This window comes from Oncorhynchus nerka, linkage group LG22 (assembly GCF_034236695.1).
Source record: "Oncorhynchus nerka isolate Pitt River linkage group LG22, Oner_Uvic_2.0, whole genome shotgun sequence".
NCBI lineage: Eukaryota > Metazoa > Chordata > Actinopteri > Salmoniformes > Salmonidae > Oncorhynchus > Oncorhynchus nerka.
In genome coordinates, this window is record NC_088417.1 from 92,373,225 (window position 1) to 92,394,793 (window position 21,569).

A 21,569-nucleotide genomic window follows, 5' to 3' on the forward strand; every position below is an offset into this window, starting at 1 on the left:
CATTAACTAACCCAGACCCAGCTGGTAGAGAACAGAGTACTTCACCGATGCACCTGGAGACACAGGAGAGATACATTAACTAACCCAGACCCAGCTGGTAGAGAACAGAGTACTTCACCGATGCACCTAGAGACACAGGAGAGATACATTAACTAACCCAGACCCAGCTGGTAGAGAACAGAGTACTTCACCGATGCACCTGGAGACACAGGAGAGATACATTAACTAACCCAGACCCAGCTGGTAGAGAACAGAGTACTTCACCTGCACCAAACAAACAAGAGATCAATATAAAACTCTTTCAATTCAAAACTAATCATGTGATACATCAATGTATCGTTGTTGCTGCTGAGCTGTGAAAATGACCTGACAACCTTCTGATTGAAACATCACACTTAATAATAACAATGGGAGCATTGAACAGTATCCACGTCTACCCAATAACCTGTATCCATTTGTTGTTCATCTCCTTATGGGAAGCAACTTATCTATCGATCTACAGTGCATTCGGAAAGACCTCTTGACTTCAGACCTCTTGACTTTTTCCACATTTTACAGCCTTATTCTAAAATGGATTAAATGGTTTTTTCCTCCCTCATCAAATCTACACATAATACCCCATAATGACAAAGCAAAAACAGGTTTTTAGAAATGTTTGCATATTCATAAAACATTTAAAAACTTAAAAATCACATATTTATTCAGACCCTTTACTCAGTACTTTGTTGAAGAACCTTTGGCAGGGATTAAAGCCTAGAGTCTTCTTGGGTATGGCACTACAAGCTTGGCACACCTGTATTTGGAGAGTTTCTCCCATTCTTCTCTGCAGATCCTCTCGAGCTCTGTGAGGTTGGATGGGGAGCATCGCAGATGCAGATATTTTCAGGTCTCTCCAGAGATGTTCGATCGGATTGAAATTTGGGCTCTGGTTGGGGCCACATGGACATTCAGAGACTTGTCCCGAAGCCACTCCTGTGTTGTGTTGGCTGTGTGCTTAGGGTCATTCTCCTGTTGGAAGGTGAACCTCCTGAGCGCTCTGAAGCAAGTTTTCATCAAGGATCTCTTTGTACTTTGCTCTGTTCATCTTTGCCTCGTTCCTGACTTGTCTCCCAGTCCCTGCCACTGAAAAACCTCCCAAGAGCATGATGGTGCCACCACCATGCTTCACCATAGGGATGGTGCCAGGTTTCCTCCAGACGTGAAGCTTGGCATTCAGGCCAAAGAGTTCAATCTTGGTTTCATCAGACCAGAGAATCTTGTTTCTCATGGTCAGAGTCCTTTAGGTGCCTTTTGGCAAACTCCAAGTATGTGCATTTTACTGAAGAGTGGCTTCCGTCTGACCACTCTACCATAAAGGCCTGATTGGTGGAGTGCTGCAGAGATGGGAGAAACTTTCAGAAGGACAACCATCTCCACAGAGGAACTCTGGAGCTCTGTCAGAGTGACCATCGGGTTCTTGGTCACCTCCCTAACCAAGGCCCTTCTCCCCCAATTGCTCAGTTTGGCGGGCGATCAGCTCTTGGAAGACTCTTGGTGGTTCTAAACTTCTTACATTTAAAGAATGATGGAGGCCACTGTTCTTGGTAGCCTTTCCCACATCTGTGCCTCGACACAATCCTGTCTCGGAGCTCTACGGACAATTCCTTCAACATCATGGCTTGGTATTTGCTCTGACATGCACTGTCAACTGTGGGAGCTTATATGTAGACAGGTGTGTGCCTTTCCAAATCATGCCCAATGAATTGGATTTACCACAGGTGGGCTCTAATCAAGTTGGAGAAACATCTCAATGATGATCAACTGAAACAGGATGCACCGGAGCTCAATTTCGAGTCTCATAGCAAAGGGTCTGAATACTTATGTAAATAAGGTATATAAAATCAAATGTTTATACATTTGCTAAAATGTCTAAAAACATGTTTTTGCTTTTTCATTATGGGGTATTGTGTGTAGATTGAGGGAAAAAATGTATCGAATACATTTTTGAATAAGGCTGTAACGTAACAAAATGTGTAAAAACTCAAGGTGTCTGAATACTATCCAAATCTATCCATCTATTCTCTCCTCACCTCTGAGTTTAAACTCCCTGGCGAGGAGAAGCTTGGTGGTCAGAGGGAAGGCCACCATCAGCATGGGGACGTAGGCAGAGCAGAGGTCGTTAGCTGTGAGGTAGACTAGGGCACCGCACCACAGCAGCAGGCTCACGTCAAAGTAGAGCTCCCCCAGCTCCAGACGACGTACACCCTGCAGGAGGACGACCAGACAGACCAGGTCAGCAAGGAACAATCCCTGTCACTGGTGTATTGATACAGTATGCAAGAGGAACACTCAGACAGACAGGGGTCAATAAGGGCAGACACAGACCGTCATCCATTCCCCCAAAATAGGCTTATCCATTTCATTGTTATATCAACACCAAGGTCTATCAAAATGTTTTTCTCTCATGGTTACTTGGCTGCATAGTCAACATAAAATTCAGTCAGATTGGTTTTGATGCATGTTTTATTGAGCTGCCTTACACAGACCATGTGAGAACCATGGAGAGAGAGTGAACTTCAGCCCAGATAGACCCACCCTGACATCCCACAGGCGAATGGCCAGGACTCTGCCTTTCGCTCTTCCCTCTACTTCTCTGTTTCTCTCCCTCTACTTTTCTCTCTCTCTCTCTCTCTCTCTCTCTCTCTCCCGGCACCACTTAGTGATGTGTGAATACCAACAAAGGTCTCATTCACAGAGTTTAAAACCACTCCATTATCACCAGTACTGTGTCTGAATCACACATAATTCTGACTCTGGTCATGGAGGAGAATGTTGTTTAATCTACCTCTTAATATCCTCTGTACGTTTACCCTGGCACTGTAGTGAAGTATGAACTACTGCCTTCAACTACAACAGTGGAGACTGGCGCCACTCAGGGTCCAGGCCTGGAGCTCTGCCACTCAGGGTCCAGGCCTGGAGCTCTGCCACTCAGGGTCCAGGCCTGGAGCTCTGCCACTCAGGGTCCAGGCCTGGAGCTCTGCCACTCAGGGTCCAGGCCTGGAGCTCTGCCACTCAGGGTCCAGGCCTGGAGCTCTGCCACTCAGGGTCCAGGCCTGGAGCTCTGCCACTCAGTGTCTCTGTAGGAAGCAAAGGCTAGCCTGCTACAGCACCACTACCTACCATAGAGCACTGGCATAAACCATTGGCTACATCCCAATATGCAGGCTAATATAGAACTGACAATACATGCCCAATACATTGCTTCATTCCAAGTGGTATGGTATGCCAGTGTGCATATTAAAATATATTGTCCACACCCGTGGAACAAATGCACCCAGGACAATACCAAAATAACCCAGCGTGGTTACAGCCAGAACAGAGAGGTCAATGACAGAAACAGAAGCGGAGTCTGTATAAACGTGGCTAGGCTGGGCATAGGACTGTAGCACTATTCACACAAGTCTGTTGAAAGCACAACTGTTGCTGTTTTAAACCTGCAGGGCTGAACTGAATAGTTTCAGAATAATATCTGTTACAAGCTTTTCAAAGCGTCTGGTCTGAGTGGTAGAACTTTTTCAGTCATATGACTGTGTGAGTTTCTGAGGTTTCTAACAGGCAAGGCTTCACATTGTGGTCAAAATAAAAAATAAAATAAAAATCGCTGCAGTATCGAGTAGGGCTGTCCCCGACAAAATAATTAATATTGGTCGACAGAAAGTAATCTGTTCTTTCGACTAATTGATTGGTAGAATTTGACTTGTTATTTTCCATACCTAGGTACACCCTATGTGTTTTAATGACATCAAAGCACCTGAGCTCAATGTGGAGTCTCATAGCGAAGGTTCTGAATACTTATGTAAATAAGTAAAAAATAAGCTAAAATTTCTAAAAACCTGTTTTTGCTTTGTCATTATGGGGTATTGTGTGTAGATTGATGAGAGAAAGAAACAGCCCTTTACCCATTTTAGAAAAGGGCTGTAACGTAACAAAATGTGGAAAAGGTCAAGGGGTCTGAATACTTTCCGAATGCACTGTATGCATTAAGATTGTCTGATGCTTTAAGCTCACTGTAGGATTAAATAACACACAAATGACTCAAGAGGGAGTCAGAGATCTAGAGGAGAAAACAACTTAACCCCGACCATCTTCCTCCTGCTGGCTTTCACAGATTCTGCCACTACTCTCCTGAAGTTGCCGGTAAAAGGCTACACGAAGAGTCAGCAACCTTTCTCATGTTGAATGCCAATTTATCTTACCATTTCTACCGATCTGCATGCCAGTTATGGTTTTCATGTGCACATTTTCATGGAACAGTTTCATTTAATTTATAATAACGTCTTCGTATTGTAAATGTTCTATCCAAATCTAAATGAAAATGATACAAACCTACAAAGTACCTTCTATTGCCATTGCTAGCTATGTAAAAAGTAGCTTATAAAGCCAACAAATAAAAACATTGCTGCCTGCAGGTAGAAAAAAAATCCTGAAAATAAATACTCTATAAATCACACTGTCTATGCATAGCCTGTCTGCAATGAACTTGAAACATTGTATCAACTATTAACTTGGGTCCAGCTGAAGCTTGAGCTAGCTAACTTGCGACATTGTATAAATACTCTGGGCCCTCAGAGTTTCTCCATACCAGTGAGCTCAGGACAGACACAGCTGTAGGCTATGTGCGTAATCAGGTAGGCCTATTTTATGTTTCACGGAATCAGAGCATTACTTTTTTCCCTTTCACTCTGAGTTGTTATCGAAAGGGACAGAGCTGGAAAGATTTTTCAAATACATTGAGGAACTATTGTCATTCTCAATGGATGTTAAAACAGACTTTGTTTGCCTGCTGTTTTAGGTGAAGAAAACATTACTTTGAGATGCTCCACAGCTCATTAGTGGTGGTGCGTTATGCCAATCAGATCCCCAATGGGCACACTTATATGCCAACATTTGCACGCAGGCCAGGTGGCCTATGTGTAATCAGGTGTGCGTCCTTACTCAACATTGACAGGAGCACTCCAATAAAAGACTATGACTAAATTGACAAAACTCGTAAATGGAATGAAATAAACCAAAACTTGTTTCTCACAAGTATAGCAGCATAGGTTGTGCGTTCTGCAAACAATGTGTCCACTGACAATGAGAACGGCAAAAGATTGGAATAATATGTTGAATGCATTAACAGAAATTAACATTGTAGATTAGAAATTATAGGAATTAACAGTAAATGTACTACTGGTGATATATGTAATGGGGAATTTATATTTACACTAACAATCAAAATGCAAACAATTCACACAATGAAGTAATGAAACAATGAATGTGCACAAATTGGCGGCACAAAACGCATTCTGGGAAAAGACCATTTTGCAGCCACACTCCCCTTCTTGGACTGTGTAATCCCCGCTGCCATATATAATCACTGAGTCCCTTCCCTGTTTCACACCTGGTAGTTTGGTGGATGGGACTACCAGCTCTCTGTAACCTAGAGGGCAACTAGTGGGTCCCTCTCCTCTATACCATGTTTCGTGTAGAATGACAATGTCTGTATTTCTGATTTGTATGGTGAAGTCTGGGTTCCTGCTCTTTAGGCCAAAGGCAGATGACCTCAGACCTTGTATATTCCAGGATGAGATAGTAAAAGCTTTCTGTTCCATAGTGTCTAGTGTTGCCATTTGTGTGGTTTAGGCCCGGACCATTAGGTGTGAGCAGAGCATGCTGGGTGTCTGGTGCATGCCTCTTGGGTCACAGGATGGGGCTTGGGCGGGTGTATTAGTGGAGGTTGGACCTGTTGCTCTACTCAAGGTCTGGGCATGTGCTGCTGCCATGTTGAGGTCCTTGCTGCAGGGGCAGGGGACATGGGCGGGGGCAGAAGTGGGCTGTTCTGTTGACTTCCCTGGGGGGGAGAACGGCTAGCTCCTATGAGTTGTTCATTGTCGCATCTCAGTTCTCACCTCTTCCTGCAGTGCTGTTAGCTGGGCTGTGTGTTCCTCTATTTCCTCAAGTTCTCTCACCTCAGACCGGAGTGCAGCCAGCTCTCCCAGACAGTCATTCATCTCCACCTTCAGCCCTTCAGGTCCTGTTGGGGGAGGGGTGTGTGGTTGTGCTGGTCTGTTTTGTGATTCTGTGCTGTCTGGTGTGTGTGGACTAGCTCACCATCTCTGAATGTATCCCTCTCGACTATGGGGGTGACTCTCCTCATCTGCAGGGCAGTTTGAAGAGGTGTGATCAGACTAGCTTGGAGTGGAGTAGTCGTCATCAAGAGAGAGCTTCTCCTGCCGTGCTCTTCTGTGGAAGTCTGTGGAAGTCCTGCTGAAAGTGTTTTGAAGTTTCCCTCCTCCACTGTTCCATTGTTGTACAGATTGAATAGGTTGTCTCAGGGTCCTTGTTTTCAGGTTCTGATCTCCCACCCTCTGCCAATACCCTCTCTCTTGAAGGACGGTGCTGTGCTCTTATAGCAGTGTGCAATGCCCAGGGATGGTCTGTGTAGAAGATTAAGTTGCTTTCTTTCCTATTTTTGTAGCAGTCAGCAAAAAGTGTCTCTGGATTGTCCATGAGGAGCTTCTCTTTGTAATCTTTCTCGTTTTTTATATCCAAGGGATACTGTACTGTAGTGACCTCTGCAAAGGGGGAATGTTTGAGCAGGGGACAAAATTTGGTTGGAGGAGGAACTCTGCTGCCATAGTTGGGCTGAAGGACTTTCACACCTCTCACTTCACACTTTAGTGCTAATTGAAGTTGCAGCAGGATCAGTTCTTTCCTAGCAAGCTTGGTAGCCTTTTAATTTAGCATTCAGCCTTTATAAAGTAAAATATCTAGAGATGATTGTAATGTTATTTTCCTTCTAGGCTTTAGAAGTAGCTTCAGACTGAACATTAATCAGTTCCAGGTTGAGTTTCTGTTGTGCTTCTATCGCTGGTAGTTGGGTTTTCAGAAAGTTTGCTGGATAGCAGTAACAAACATTAGCAGTGAGAATTTTGTCCAAAACGAGGCTGTGAGTTTGCATTTGGAATTAAGGTTAGGTTGTGGAGGGTAGTATCATGTATATATCCTTGTAAAAAAAAATCTAAACTCTAAATCTATCTTTTTGTAGAATAATTCTGAAAGATTCAGGAGCTCATCTGCTCATGAACTTCCCAGTCAACTGCATCTATAGGCTACACTGAGGTTTTTCTTTCAGACTATCTGGTATTAGTGCTGAAGCTTTTGGGTCTAACTGTACTACCGCCATATAGGCCACACATTTACATTTACATTTAAGTCATTTAGCAGACGCTCTTATCCAGAGCGACTTACAAATCGGTGCGTTCACCTTAAGACATCCAGTGGAACAGCCACTTTACAATAGTGCATCTAAATCTTTTAAGGGGGGAGAAGGATTACTTTATCCTATCCTAGGTATTCCTGAAAGAGGTGGGGTTTCAGGTGTCTCCGGAAGGTGGTGATTGACTCCGCTGTCCTGGCGTCGTAAGGGAGTTTGTTCCACCATTGGGGGGCCAGAGCAGCGAACAGTTTTGACTGGGCTGCGCGGGAACTGTACTTCCTCAGTGGTAGGGAGGCGAGCAGGCCAGAGGTGGATGAACGCAGTGCCCTTGTTTGGGTGTAGGGCCTGATCAGAGCCTGGAGGTACTGAGGTGCCGTTCCCCTCACAGCTCCGTAGGCAAGCACCATGGTCTTGTAGCGGATGCGAGCTTCAACTGGAAGCCAGTGGAGAGAGCGGAGGAGCGGGGTGACGTGAGAGAACTTGGGAAGGTTGAACACCAGACGGGCTGCGGCGTTCTGGATGAGTTGTAGGGGTTTAATGGCACAGGCAGGGAGCCCAGCCAACAGCGAGTTGCAGTAATCCAGACGGGAGATGACAAGTGCCTGGATTAGGACCTGCGCTGCTTCCTGTGTGAGGCAGGGTCGTACTCTGCGGATGTTGTAGAGCATGAACCTACAGGAACGGGCCACCGCCTTGATGTTAGTTGAGAACGACAGGGTGTTATCCAGGATCACGCCAAGGTTCTTAGCGCTCTGGGAGATGGTTGGGAGCTCACCCCCAATGAAGCGCAGTTGGCTACCAGATGGTGATACAACCAAATCAAATCTAATTTTATTCGTCACATGTGCGAAATACCTACAACGCTTACTTACGAGCACTTAACCAAAAATGCTAAATAAACAAATGGAAAAATAGTACATTGAGCCTCTGGAATACACGCCTGGGAACGGGCAGAAAAGGTTAATGTCGATCCACGAAGGAAAAAAGGACGATGTCGGAGTTTACTTCAATAAGAGAAAAGCTGTGAAATGTAGAGTTGAAAATAAAGAGAAGGGAGGACCAGAAAGTAATGTTTGGGAAAGATTTGGTGAAGTGGTACAAGAGGATGATAACAGTGTTGTGTGGTGATTGTGAGGCGCTGTACAAATTCAACAGTCACAAGATCGGACTTCAAATAGGCCAATGACAGGTCAAGGGAACTGTAGCCTACTGTTCAGATGGGTAAAATGGAAACTGAAATCTGGACTCTGACTGTAGGTCTATAACCTCTCACATTGCCTTAACATTAACTCCTGCAGAATTAAACATTTCTTGCACTAAAATGATACACCAAACATAGGCTACATTTTGACTGGGGAACAGGAGTAGAGAAATAGGATTTATTTATTTCAGCATCTTGAGAGAATGTGAATGGTCAGTTAGATACCGTCTGTAGAGGTGCTATATTTATCAGCATCATAAACACTGATAGTACTTCAACCACATTAAATATGCACCCAAGCTGAACTGAAATCTAATCAGAAACATGTTGGCTCGTTTACACAGCTTTCTATTTCCGTACAACCGGTTAAACTCATGTCCTTCAGAAACTTGGCAAAGAAAATCATTTCTCTTTTTTTTTTGCTATTGCACTTCCTCCCCGATCCCTAAACGTCTTTGCTCTGAGAAAGAAGCAGAAATGACAGAGAACTTTACCAATGTCAACTAGGTTGAAGTGTTCATTCTATCGATTTATGGTGAGCAAGGGTTTATTTAGTCTTTTAGGGCAGTGGTTCCCAAACGTTTTATAGTCCCGTACCCCTTCAAACATTCAACAACCAGCTGCGTTCTGTCAAATAGCACCAGGGTCAGCGCACTGTCAAATGTTGTTTTTTACCATCATTGTAAGCCTGCCCCACACACACACACACACACACACACACACACACACACACACACACACACACACACACACACACACACACACACACACACACACACACACACACACACACACACACTGTCTTAACAGCGCGATTTGCCAAGACAGGATACTCTGAGCGCAGCCCAATCCAGAAATCTGGCAGTGGCTTCTGATTCAATTCAATTTTCACAGAATCGCTTATTGCAATTTTGATGAGGCTCTCTTGTTCAGATATCGGTAAGTGGAATGGAGGCAGAGCATGAAAAGGGATAATGAATCCAGTTGTTTGTGTTGTCTGTTTCGGGAAAGTACCTGAGTAATTGCAGCACCCAACTCATTCAGGTGCTTTGCTGTATCACATTTGACATTGTCCGTAAGCTTGTTCATTTGCACCCAAAAATTATACAATGATGGAAAGACCTGTGTGTTGTCCTTGTTAATGCAGACAGAGAGGAGCTCCAACTTCTTAATCATAGCCTTAATTTTGTCCCGTATATTGTATATAGTTGTGGAGAGTCCCTGTAATCCTAGATTCAGATCATTCAGGCGAGAAAAAACATCACCCAGATAGGCCAGTTGTGTGAGAAACTCGTCATCATGCAAACAGTCAGACAAGTGAAAATGATGGTCAGTAAAGAAAACTTTAAGCTCGTCTCTCAATTCTAAAAAAAATTGTGTCAATAGTTTGTCCCTTGATAACCAGCGCACTTCTATATGTTGTAAAAGCGTTACATGGTCGCTCCCCATATCATTGAATAATGCAGAAAATACACGAGAGTTCAGGGGCTTTGCTTAAACAAAGTTAACCATTGTCACTGTAGCATCCAAAACATCTTTCAAGCTGTCAGGCATTCCCTTTGCAGCAAGAGCCTCTCGGTAGATGCTGCAGTGTACCCAAGTGGCGTCGGGAGCAACTGCTTGCACGCGCATTACCACTCCCATTACCACAGCCTGTCATGGCTTTTGTGCCATCAGTACAGATACCAACACATCTTGACCACCAAAGTCCATTTGATGTCACAAAGCTGTTCAGTACTTAAAAAATATATTTTCCTGTTGTCCTGGTTTCCAGAAGAGGAAGTCTTTCTTAATTGAACACCCATAAACATAACAGACGTATACCAGGAGCTGTGCCAGTCTGTTGACTCATCCAGCTGTAACGCATAGAATTCACTGGCTTGTATGCAAAGCAGTAATTGTTTCAAAACATCTCCTGCCATGTCTGATGCATTGTGAAAGTTGTGAAACAGTGTTGTTTGATGAAGACATTGTCTGTATAGTTTTTGGGGCCTTTTGGGCCCAGCATTGTCCCAGCCATATCCGCAGCAGCAGGAAGAATTAAGTCCTCCACAATAGTATAGGGCTTGCCTGTCCTAACCACTCGGTAGCTCACCATATAAGACGCTTCTAGACCCTTCTTATTAAGTGGTATATGTTGATTTTGTTGCTTTTGATATTGTGTTGTTATTTAGCTGAACACTAGATGGTTTCATTTTATTTTTGGCAGTGAAACGAGGCTACTCAGGCGAGAATAAAACATCACCCAAATGTATAGCCCCGTTGGAAAATCTAAATGGACTGTTTGAAAATGTTTATCACATTTTTATTTGGCGTACCCCCGACAGCATTGCACATACCCCAGTTTGATAATAGCTGTCCTAGGGCAACATACTGAATCCATAGACATTACAGTCCAATTGGAAAGTATTCAGACCTCTTGACTTTTTCCACATTTTGTTACGTTACAGCCTTATTCTAAAATTGATTAAATCGTTTTTTTCCCCCTCATCAATCTACACACAATATCCCATAATGGCAAAGCAAAAACAGGTTTTTAGAAATATTACATTAACTCAGTACTTTGTTGAAGCACCTTTGGCAGCGATTACAGCCTCAAGTCTTCTTGAGTATGACGCTACACCTGTATTTGGGGAATTTCTCCCATTCTTCTCTGCAGATCCTCTCAAGCTCTGTCAGGTTGGATGGGGAGCGTCGCTGCACAGCTATTTTCAGGTCTCTCCAAAGATGTTTGATCAGGTTCAAGTCCAAGCTCTGGCTTGGCCACTCAAGGACATTCAGAAACTTGTCCCGAAGCCACTCCTGCATTGTTGTCCTATTGGAAGGTGAACCTTCGCGCCCAATCATGAGCACTCTGGAGCAGGTTTTCATCAAGGATCTCTCTGTACTTTGCTCCGTTCATCTTTCCCTCGATCCTGACTAGTCTTCCAGTCCCTACCACTGAAAAACATCCCCACAGCATGATTCACCGTAGGGATGGTGCCAGGTTACCTCCAGACGTGACGCTTGGCATTCAGGCCAAAGATTTCAATCTTGGTTTCATCAGACCAGAGAATCTTGTTTCTCATGGTCTGAGAGTTCTTTAGATGCCTGTTGGCAAACTCCAAGTGGGCTGTCATGTTCCTTTTACTGAAGAGTGACTTCAATCTGGCCACTCTACCATAAAGGCCTGATTGGTGGAGTGCTGCAGAGATGGTTGTCCTTCTGGAAGGTTCTCCCATCTCTACAGAGGAACTCTGGAGCTCTATCAGAGTGATCATCGGGTTCTTGGTCACCTCCCTGACCAAGGCCCTTCTCCCCCGATTGCTCAGTTTGGCTGGGCGGCCAGCTCTAGAAAGAATCTTGCTGGTTCCAAACTCCATTTAAGAAGGATGGAGGCCACTGTGTTCTTGGTACCCTTCCCCAGATCTGTGCCTCGACACAATCCTGTCTCGGATTGGGCAATTCCTTCAACCTCATGGCTTGGTTTTTGCTCTGACATGCACTGTCAACTGTGGAATAAGGCTGTAGCATCTTAGAATGTGGAAAAGGAAAGGGGTCTGAATACTTTCCCAGATGCACTGTATGACAGAAGAGAAGCTTCATGTATCTAATTATAGACAAGTTTACTAACAAATAGTCTACCAAAATGTTGGAAATTATAAGCAGAAACATATCTAAATCAGTCAACAACAACAAAAAACATCCTGCACCCCCATTCAGAAATATGGTTCTGCCGTCTCGGACTAGCCTACAACTAGAGGGTTAGGTGTGGGCCTCGGATTGTCACATTTTTTACATATAGTCGGGTGGTTGTGGATGGGTTATTAGCAGTTGCGGGTGAGTGCGGGAGAACAAACAACTGACCCATGCACCACTAACACAAACACACGCAGCTCACCCCGTAGTAGAGGTTCTTGGCCAGTGTGTGGATCAGGACCATCGTCCCAGTGGCAGCTGAACCGTACATAAAGATGCATGTATAGAAGTCATTGTACCTAGAAGACAACGGAGAAAAAAAAACTATATTCATGCAAAATGATATGACTTATACTTCTATAAGTAATGACAATATTCTATATTGTTTAAATAATGAAGTTGTCCTCTAAAGTGTGTGGTAGGGGCGATCCAATATAAACACACAGGAAGAAGATTGATTGGATACATTTACTTCCATACATCTTCTCTTGTTATACTCTGGACATTTTTTATTTATGTCTAAATGGTGAAATAAATGTTGTCTAAATAAACTAGAAAAAGTACATTTCCTGAAGAAAATGTGTGTTTCAAGTGTTAATACCAGAACATGGATCGTCCTGTCAGCGACACAACCAAGGCTATGATGAGCACTGTCAGCAGAGTGACCAACCAGCTGAGGATGACGACCGCTGTGGCATAGGCCAGCTCCTTGATGTAACGGCCTCCTAGGAAAGAGAGAGGGACATACAGTACACAGCTAGTCAGGGACGGGGTCAATTCAGGAAGTAAACTGTAATTATATTTTCCCCTGTAGAAAGCCAATGAGGAAAATGTACATTAGAATTAGAATGTCAGTTTACTTCCTGAATTCAAATGGAATTTACCCCAACTCTGCTGTACACAGATAGTCATTAATCCTTTAACACACTTTAGAGGGAAATATCCAATAAAGGTCCCCCACATTACCAAACCCATCCTGCTCTGCTCAAACACATAAACCCTTTACACTCATGGGGACTGGCCTATATGGATAGGGCTAAATAGAAATGTTTCTTACAGAAGAAATATGAAAAGCATAACCATGGTAGGAATGAAAAAGGGAACTATTTGGAGATTATGGGAAAATTATTAGAGCAAAGTTGAGGATACCTGACAAAACTGAATCCCAACATTACACTGTTGATTTCGTGTGTCTTTGACATTTACTGTACTCTTCGATGCATTTGTTCATGACAAAATTTGACAATACTCCCCGCCTTCACACAATTGGTGTTGTTTGCGCCATCCAAAACCAGTCCATTATAAATCGCGATCTGGGTCAAGTCGAAATCTATGCTCATGATGTCACTTACCCACATTACTGGGATGGGAGCACTTCTTAAATAGGTAGAGGAAGGTTGCCATGGCAGTCATGTAGTTGATGATGGTACCAACGCGGGCCGGGTACGCCACCACCACCACGCCAAGCAGGTCGAAGAACACCATGTTGCCATGACGATACTCCGACGAGTCCGCCAGCTCCTCAGACATCACCAGGTGCTTCAGTACCGCCAGGATGTTGTCACCTAGGGATACGGGAAGGAGGTTAAGTAAAGTGAAGTCAAATTTGATTTATTGAACCCACTGGTATAAATTGGGTACAAAACAGGCCTCTCTTCCAAATGAGATTTAAGGTAGAATTTGTATTTATTAGAGATTGCCATTAGCTGCTAAAAACATAGTTTATGATGAGACTGAGAAGACATTTCTAAAAAGCTGTTACATTTGACATTCAGTCTAAAAAGCTCTTTGGCCTAACAGTTATATCCATGGACATTATTTATTTTATTTTATCTTTATCTTTTCTAGGCAAGTCATTCGATGTCGGCCTAGGAACAGTGGGTTAGCTGCCTTGTTCAGGGGCAGAACGACAGATTTTTTAAAACATTTTTTAAACTTGCCAGCTCGGGGATTCGATCTTTCAACCTTTTGGTTACTAGTCCAACGCTCTAACCACCAGGCTACCTGCCGCCCCATTAGATGAGAGGGTTTGTCTGATCAAGTCCCAGCTGGATTATATTGGTGTTGTGCCCTTTAGCCTGAAACGCTGCAGTGATTCGCTGGTATACCGAGTAGTGCTTCAATAGAAGCATTTTCTAAACAAACAATGCAATGTATCAATCATTAAACCAACAACAGACAGACAAAGGGACCAGTGGGAGGATGAAAAACATGAATGTGCTGCATTCTATGCCAAGACAACATCAATCCCTAAACAAATAGAACACAAAATGCAGGGATACATAAACGTACTGTGTTTGTCTAGCATAGCGTTAGTGCGTTGTGATTAGACTATGGGATGGGTCAGTTGTGCTGCCTGTCTGTGATGTCCCCTGCTGTCGGTGGGTTATGAATGATCTCAGTATGCTGCAGAGCTGGGTTCAAATAATATAGAAAATTATTTAAAAGCTTTGTCTGTGCTTGCCTGGCTTAAATGGACCAATAGAAATGTCCAAAACAGCAAATCGCACACATCTGTCACTCCATGGTAAACTAGTCTAGAGAAAATGCTTAAATTATTTGAAAGATTTCCAATAGTAACTGAACCAAGGTCTGGTATGCTGCTAGTGCATCTCCCCCTCTCTGTTTGCTTGAAAACACAAAAGTAAGTAAACAGCAGCCTAGCCTGGTAAAATGGCCTGCCGTGCACAAAGCTCCATTGTTCCAGTGTTCCGTTTGATATCTCCACGGAGTCCGTTCTGCCCCCAGAACGCAAACATAAAGCATTGCTTTCATTTGGACATTGGCTGCCTGGTAGCCTGGAATCCAAACTGACTTAGCTGTGTTTAAACTGAAACAGTGGTGAGCCACAGCTTTCAGTCTGGTTTAAGCAGGCTAGCTTGGCTGGTCCTCTGGGTTGGGGGAAACTAGGCCTCGTCATACTGAAATTATTTGATGTTTAGAGTTTCACTAATTCCCTCCATCCAGTCAGAGATTAAGAATTACACTACAAATTGACAAAGGAATAAGTGATTTGCATCTAGTTTTGAAGCAGAACTAAGAGCATTTATCTTTAGTAGTTTTGAACCAGATTACAACCAGAACTAACAGCATGTACAGTTGAAGTCGGAAGTTTACATACACCTTAGCCAAATATATTTAAACTCAGTTTCACAATTCCTGACATTTAATCAGAGTAAAAATTCCCTGTCTTAGGTCAGTTAGGATCACCACTATATTTTAAGAATGTGAAATGTCAGAATAATAGTAGAGAGAATGATTTATTTCAGCTTTTATTTCTTTCATCACATTCCCAGTGGGTCAGAAGTTTACATACACTCAATTAGTATTTGGTAGCGTTGCCTTTAAATAGTTTAACTTGGGTCAAACGTTTTGGGTAGCCTTCCACAAGCTTCCCACAATAATGACAGAGCTGGTGTAACTGAGTCAGGTTTGTAGACCTCCTTGCTCGCAAACACTTTTTCAGTTCTGCCCACACATTTTCTATAGGATTGAGGTCAGGGCTTTGTGATGGACACTCCAATACCTTGACTTTGCTGTCCTTAAGCCATTTTGCCATAACTTTGGAAGTATGCTTGGGGTCATTGTCCATTTGGAAGACCCATTTGCGACCAATCTTTAACTTCCTGACTGATGTCTTGAGATGTTGCTTCAATATATCCACATAATTTTCTTTCCTCATGATGCCATCTATTTTGTGAAGTGCACCAGTCCCTCCTGCAGCAAAGCACCCCCACAACATGATGCTGCCATCGTCGTGCTTCACAGTTGGGATGGTGTTCGTCAGCTTGCAAGCCTCCCCCTTTTTCCTCCAAACATAACGATGGTCATTATGGCCAAACAGTTCTATTTTTGTTTCATCAGACCAGAGGACATTTCTCCAAAAAGTACGATCTTCGTCCCCATGTGCAGTTGCAAACCGTAGTCTGGCTTTTTTATGGCGGTTTTGGAGAAGTGGCTTTTTCCTTGCTGAGCTGCCTTTCAGGTTATGTCGATATGGGACTTGTTTTACTGTGGATATATATAATTTTGTACCTGTTTCCTCCAGCATCTTCACAAGGTCCTTTGCTCTTGTTCTGGGATTGATTTGCACTAAAGTACATTCATCTCTAGGAGACAGAACGCGTTCACTTCCTGAGCGGTATGACGGCTGCGTGGTCCCATGGTGTTTATACTTGTGTTTATGCAGATGAACGTGGTAACTTCAGGCGTTTGGAAATTGCTCCCAAGGATGAACCAGACTTGTGGGGGTCAACAATTTTTTTCTGAGGTCTTGGCTGATTTCTTTTGATTTTCCCAAGATGTCAAGGCACTGAGTTTGAAGGTAGGCCTTGAAATACATCCACAGGTACACCTCCAATTGACTCAAATTATGTCAATTAGCCTCAGAAGCTTCTAAAGCCATGACATTTTCTGGAATTTTCCAAGCACAGTCAAATTAGTGCATGTAAACTTTGACCCACTGGAATTGTGAACAGTGAATTATAAGTGAAATAGTCTGTCTGTAAACAATTGTTGGAAAAATGACTTGTGTCATGCACAAAGTAGATGTCCTAACCGACTTGTCAAAACTATAGATTGTTAACAAGAAATTTGTTGAGTGGTTGAAAAACAAGTTTTAATGACTCCAACCTAAGTGTCTGTAAACTTCTGACTTCAACTGTATCTATAGTAGTTTTGGACCAAATTACAACCAGAACTAACAGCATGTATCTATAGTAGTTTTGGACCAGATTACAACCAGAACTAACAGCATGTATCTATAGTAGTTTTGGACCAGATTACAACCAGAACTAAGAGCATGTATCTATAGTAGTTTTGGACCAGATTACAACCAGAACTAACAGCATGTATCTATAGTAGTTTTGGACCAGATTACAAGCAGAACTAACAGCATGTATCTATAGTAGTTTTGGACCAGATTACAACCAGAACTAACAGCATGTATCTATAGTAGTTTTGGACCAGATTACAACCAGAACTAACAGCATGCATCTATAGTAGTTTTGAACCAGATTACAACCAGAAGTGAGAACATGAATCTAGTTTTGGACCAGATGTTAGGATAAAGATGAATTACTTGTAAAAACAGATCCTGGTCCATTTATCATGGTGGTAGTGGACAGACCAATACCTTCTAAGCTATGGGGAAAATACTCTTTTCACGCCACTTCAATACCGAACTGCTTTCTCGCAGCAAGTTAAGAGAATTTTAACGTAGCAGGTTAGTAGAATTACCGCAGCAGGTTAGGAGAATTATGCTTACACAATCACATATACAGTATCTCTTATGTGTGGGAATACTTTGGGAGACATTTCCAAAATTAAAATAACTTGGAGTTCATTTGCCTGTGTTTTTACAGTCTTATGTCCAACAATAAAAAAAATTGCTCAGAAAACTTGGGGAACCAAATAAATCCTGCGGGGCGCCAGTTAGGGAACCCTGCTTTAAGATATACACTCTTCCTCGTCTGTTCTTTCTCCACCATACAGGGTTAGACTGCTATGTTGTTCAAAATAACTCAACAGGCTAGTAATATCTCATGACGGTCTTGATGGGCTGCTTCTATTTTAGATACTTTATTTCCCCCACTACTGTTTATGAGTGGATAAGTTTATGCTACCTGGTAGTTAGAGGTTAGAGTAGAGTGCTTGGTTGAGCAGTATGTTGTGTTTATGCTACTTGGTAGTTAGAGGTTAGAGTAGAGTGCTTGGTTGAGCAGTATGTTGTGTTTATTCTACTTGGTAGTTAGAGGTTAGAGTACTTTAGTGCTTGGTTGAGCAGTATGTTGTGTTTATGCTACTTGGTAGTTAGAGGTTAGAGTAGAGTGCTTGGTTGAGCAGTATGTTGTGTTTATTCTACTTGGTAGTTAGAGGTTAGAGTAGAGTGCTTGGTTGAGCAGTATGTTGTGTTTATTCTACTTGGTAGTTAGAGGTTAGAGTAGAGTGCTTGGTTGAGCAGTATGTTGTGTTTATGCTACTTGGTAGTTAGAGGTTAGAGTAGAGTGCTTGGTTGAGCAGTATGTGGTGTTTATTCTACTTGGTAGTTAGAGGTTAGAGTAGAGTGCTTGGTTGAGCAGTATGTGGTGTTTATTCTACTTGGTAGTTAGAGGTTAGAGTAGAGTGCTTGGTTGAGCAGTATGTGGTGTTTATTCTACTTGGTAGTTAGAGGTTAGAGTAGAGTGCTTGGTTGAGCAGTATGTGGTGTTTATTCTACTTGGTAGTTAGAGGTTAGAGTAGAGTGCTTGGTTGAGCAGTATGTGGTGTTTATTCTACTTGGTAGTTAGAGGTTAGAGTAGAGTGCTTGGTTGAGCAGTATGTGTGCTACAGACAGTGGGGGTGTTTAAGCTACCTTGGCGTGAAGGTTAGAGGAGAGTGCTTGGTTGAGCAGTATGTGTGCTACAGACAGTGGGGGTGTTTAAGCTACCTTGGCGTGAAGGTTAGAGGAGAGTGACCGTTGGTAGAGGTTGAGCAATGTGAGGTGTGCTATAGCCGACAGCAGATTGTGTTTACACTACCAGGGAGTTAAGTGCTTGTTTGAGCAGTCGTTTTCATTAATGGATGGAATGGGGAGAGAGCGTAGGGAGCAGAGAGGGGCTACCTAGCTGTGTTGAGGACTAGGTTGTGAGCTACAGCCTACGGTACAGTAGCACTGTCATTGATAAATGAGATATGGAGAGGGAAGGAGGGAGGGAGAGAGGGAAGGAGGGTAAAACACACTGTAATGGGTCAGAGTGCTCGTCTGAAGTGGGCTCTGAGGAATAGAAAGAGGTTGTCTGTCTGTACTAAAGTCAGTCTGACCGGTTGTTTGGAGTCATTTGTAAACTAACCTACAGCAGATCTGTCTGTCTGGCATTCTGAGCTGAGCGTAGCCTACAGCAGATCTGTCTGTCTGGCATTCTGAGCTGAGCGTAGCCTACAGCAGATCTGTCTGTCTGGCGGCCTGAGCTGAGCGTAGCCTACAGCAGATCTGTCTGTCTGGCGGCCTGAGCTGAGCGTAGCCTACAGCAGATCTGTCTGTCTGGCGGCCTGAGCTGAGCCGAGCAAGGGAGCACAAAGAGAAGGAGAGGAGAGAAGAAGAGAAGAGAAGGTTATGAGAGGTGTAGATTGCCCATCTGGCCTGAGCTGAGCATTGGCATGTGGAGAGACGGAGTGAAGTTGATGGAGGGAGGTACAGCTTGCCTGATCTGATGGCGGGCGTTAGTGACCGTCCAGGACACAGCTCTGTACACCTCAGCGTCTGGCACATCGCCACGTGAGCCAGCAGAGTGTGGTGCTGCAGTGACATGCTTGGTTCACCCTGGGAAGAAGGCATAGCCCACTTCCTCATGCTTAACCCCCACCAACAAGGACCTGAGCTGAGCTAGCCAAACACCATGGTAGAAGTCTCCTCAGACTCCCAGACACATGCATCACCAGCCTCAGATTGGAGACGGAGAAACGGCCCTCATCCCACACACAGACAACAGTCTCTGTTCATAACGGAGAAAGCACCGCTATGGGGCCCGTAGAACTTACCTGCCCTCTGGATGGAGTCGGTCAGTATTCTGTCGGATGTGTCGTACTTGGTGTGGTAGAGGAAACCGTTCTCAATGAAGGCCAAATCAATTCCTACAGAGACACACAGAGAGGGACAAGAGGGTCAGGTCAGTGAGATTAACAATGCTCAGGTGGGGGGTATGGGAATGAACTGTTCATCTAGAGGCTAATGAGAAACACACTAAAGGATGAACTCAGACAACCATTAAATAAAGTGAAGTCGGATAGGCAGTCGGCTAGTCTGCCAGTCGGCTAGTCTGCCAGTAGGCATGACAGCAGAGCGGAGATCTAAGAAGGCAGAAGTTTTACCTTACCTGGAATGTTTCCAAAATCCCTGTAGATGCGGAAGTCCGTGTCAGATGGGATCACACCGCTCTGGAAGACTTCCTGTCCCACCACCGAGGCAAAGGGATGTTTGGCAGCATGGACATAGGCCTGGACCAACCAGGGGTTCTCAGGACCTGTGTGTGTGTGTGTGTGTGTGTGTGTGTGTGTGTATATGCACGCATGTGTGTGTGTATGTGTGTGTGTGTGTGTGTGTGTGTGTGTCAATGAAGGAGAGCCAAGACAGGAGGGACTCGTAAAAGATGTGAAACCACCACTTTAAACTTGTACGTAGAGTCCATCCTTTAAAGCAGGGGTTCTTAAACGTTTTCAGCCTTGGACCCAAATGAGAAATTCTGTGTTTTCCTGGGACCCAAGCTTAGGAAAATATGGAACTATACGTAAATATTGGTACATTTCATTGCCGTTATGCCTAAAACAAATGCAATATAGACAAAAACAAATAATGAAATACCCATATAAATATCTATTCATGTTTATTTTACCCATTAAAAACCCATTAAAGGTTGGAACTGTAGCTGTTGAAATACAATAAATAATTTTCATTCTGAACTGGAAAAAAACTGACTGATCACATCACACAGATGTATAACAGAACCACAGGGGGCTGCTGAGGGGAGGGAGGTTCATAATAATGGCTGGAACGGAGAGAATGGAATGGCATCAAACACATGGAAACCATGTGTTTGATGTATTTGATACCATTCAGCTAATTCCGCACAAAACACATTGCGGGTGATACTCGTTATTTCTCAAAGTTTGTACAAAACCAAGAGAGAGAAACTCATCGCTCTATTTGCGTTTCATGACGATTGAGCTCAGTCAGAACTTGTGGCCATTTGATGACAGGGGTGAGTGATGGCGAGTGGGAATGACAAGTCAGTGGCTGAGAGCACATCATCTGCTGCTGAACGACAGAGCTGCAGCGTGTGGGTCGCGGAGTGTTCTTCAAGAAAACTGCAGAAAAAAGATCTGGTAAACGACGAAGCACACACATCTTCCTCCCACTTGCGTGGCTGCCAAACTGAGCTGAGATACAGCTGCTAAACAGAGATCGCATTGAACAGTGAGCACAGTTTCACTTGAACAAATCAATTCCAGTAATTCATTAAATAATTATACATGAACTATGACACTTCGCGCCCCACTATTAACAGGGGTCTGAATACTTTCCGAATGCACTGTATGCATCAAGCTTGTCTGATGCTTTAAGCTCACTGTAGGATTAAATAACACACAAATGACTCAAGAGGGAGTCAGAGATCTAGGGAAGATAAGTTTAACCCGACCATCTTCCTCCTGCTGGCTTTCACAGATTCTGCCACTACTCTCCTGAAGTTGCCAGTAAAAGGCTACACGAAGAGTCAGCAACCTTTCTCATGTTGAATGCCAATTTATCTTACGATTTCTACCGATCTGCATGCCAGTTGTGATTTTCATATACACATTTTCATGGAACAGTTTCATTTAATTTATAATAACATCTTCATATGTCAAAATCATTGTCATGTGGTTAATCAAAATGATATCCAAATCTGCAGAAGTCAGGGCATTCACACTTCTTGT

General features: G+C 43.5%; 1 protein-coding gene across 1 annotated transcript in view; it reads right to left on the reverse strand.

Annotated features, from left to right (window-relative positions):
- The window catches only part of LOC115106001 (endoplasmic reticulum metallopeptidase 1), a 46,237-nt gene that overhangs the window by 11,582 nt on the left and 13,086 nt on the right, over positions 1 to 21,569 (reverse strand). Inside the window, exons 5-10 of the mRNA XM_065006837.1 lie at positions 19,973 to 20,119; positions 19,638 to 19,730; positions 13,472 to 13,684; positions 12,721 to 12,844; positions 12,322 to 12,418; positions 2,070 to 2,244 (exon numbers count right to left, since the gene is read on the reverse strand). Coding sequence (XP_064862909.1) covers positions 2,070 to 2,244; positions 12,322 to 12,418; positions 12,721 to 12,844; positions 13,472 to 13,684; positions 19,638 to 19,730; positions 19,973 to 20,119 — 849 coding nt within the window. The remainder of the gene's footprint in view (positions 1 to 2,069; positions 2,245 to 12,321; positions 12,419 to 12,720; positions 12,845 to 13,471; positions 13,685 to 19,637; positions 19,731 to 19,972; positions 20,120 to 21,569) is intronic.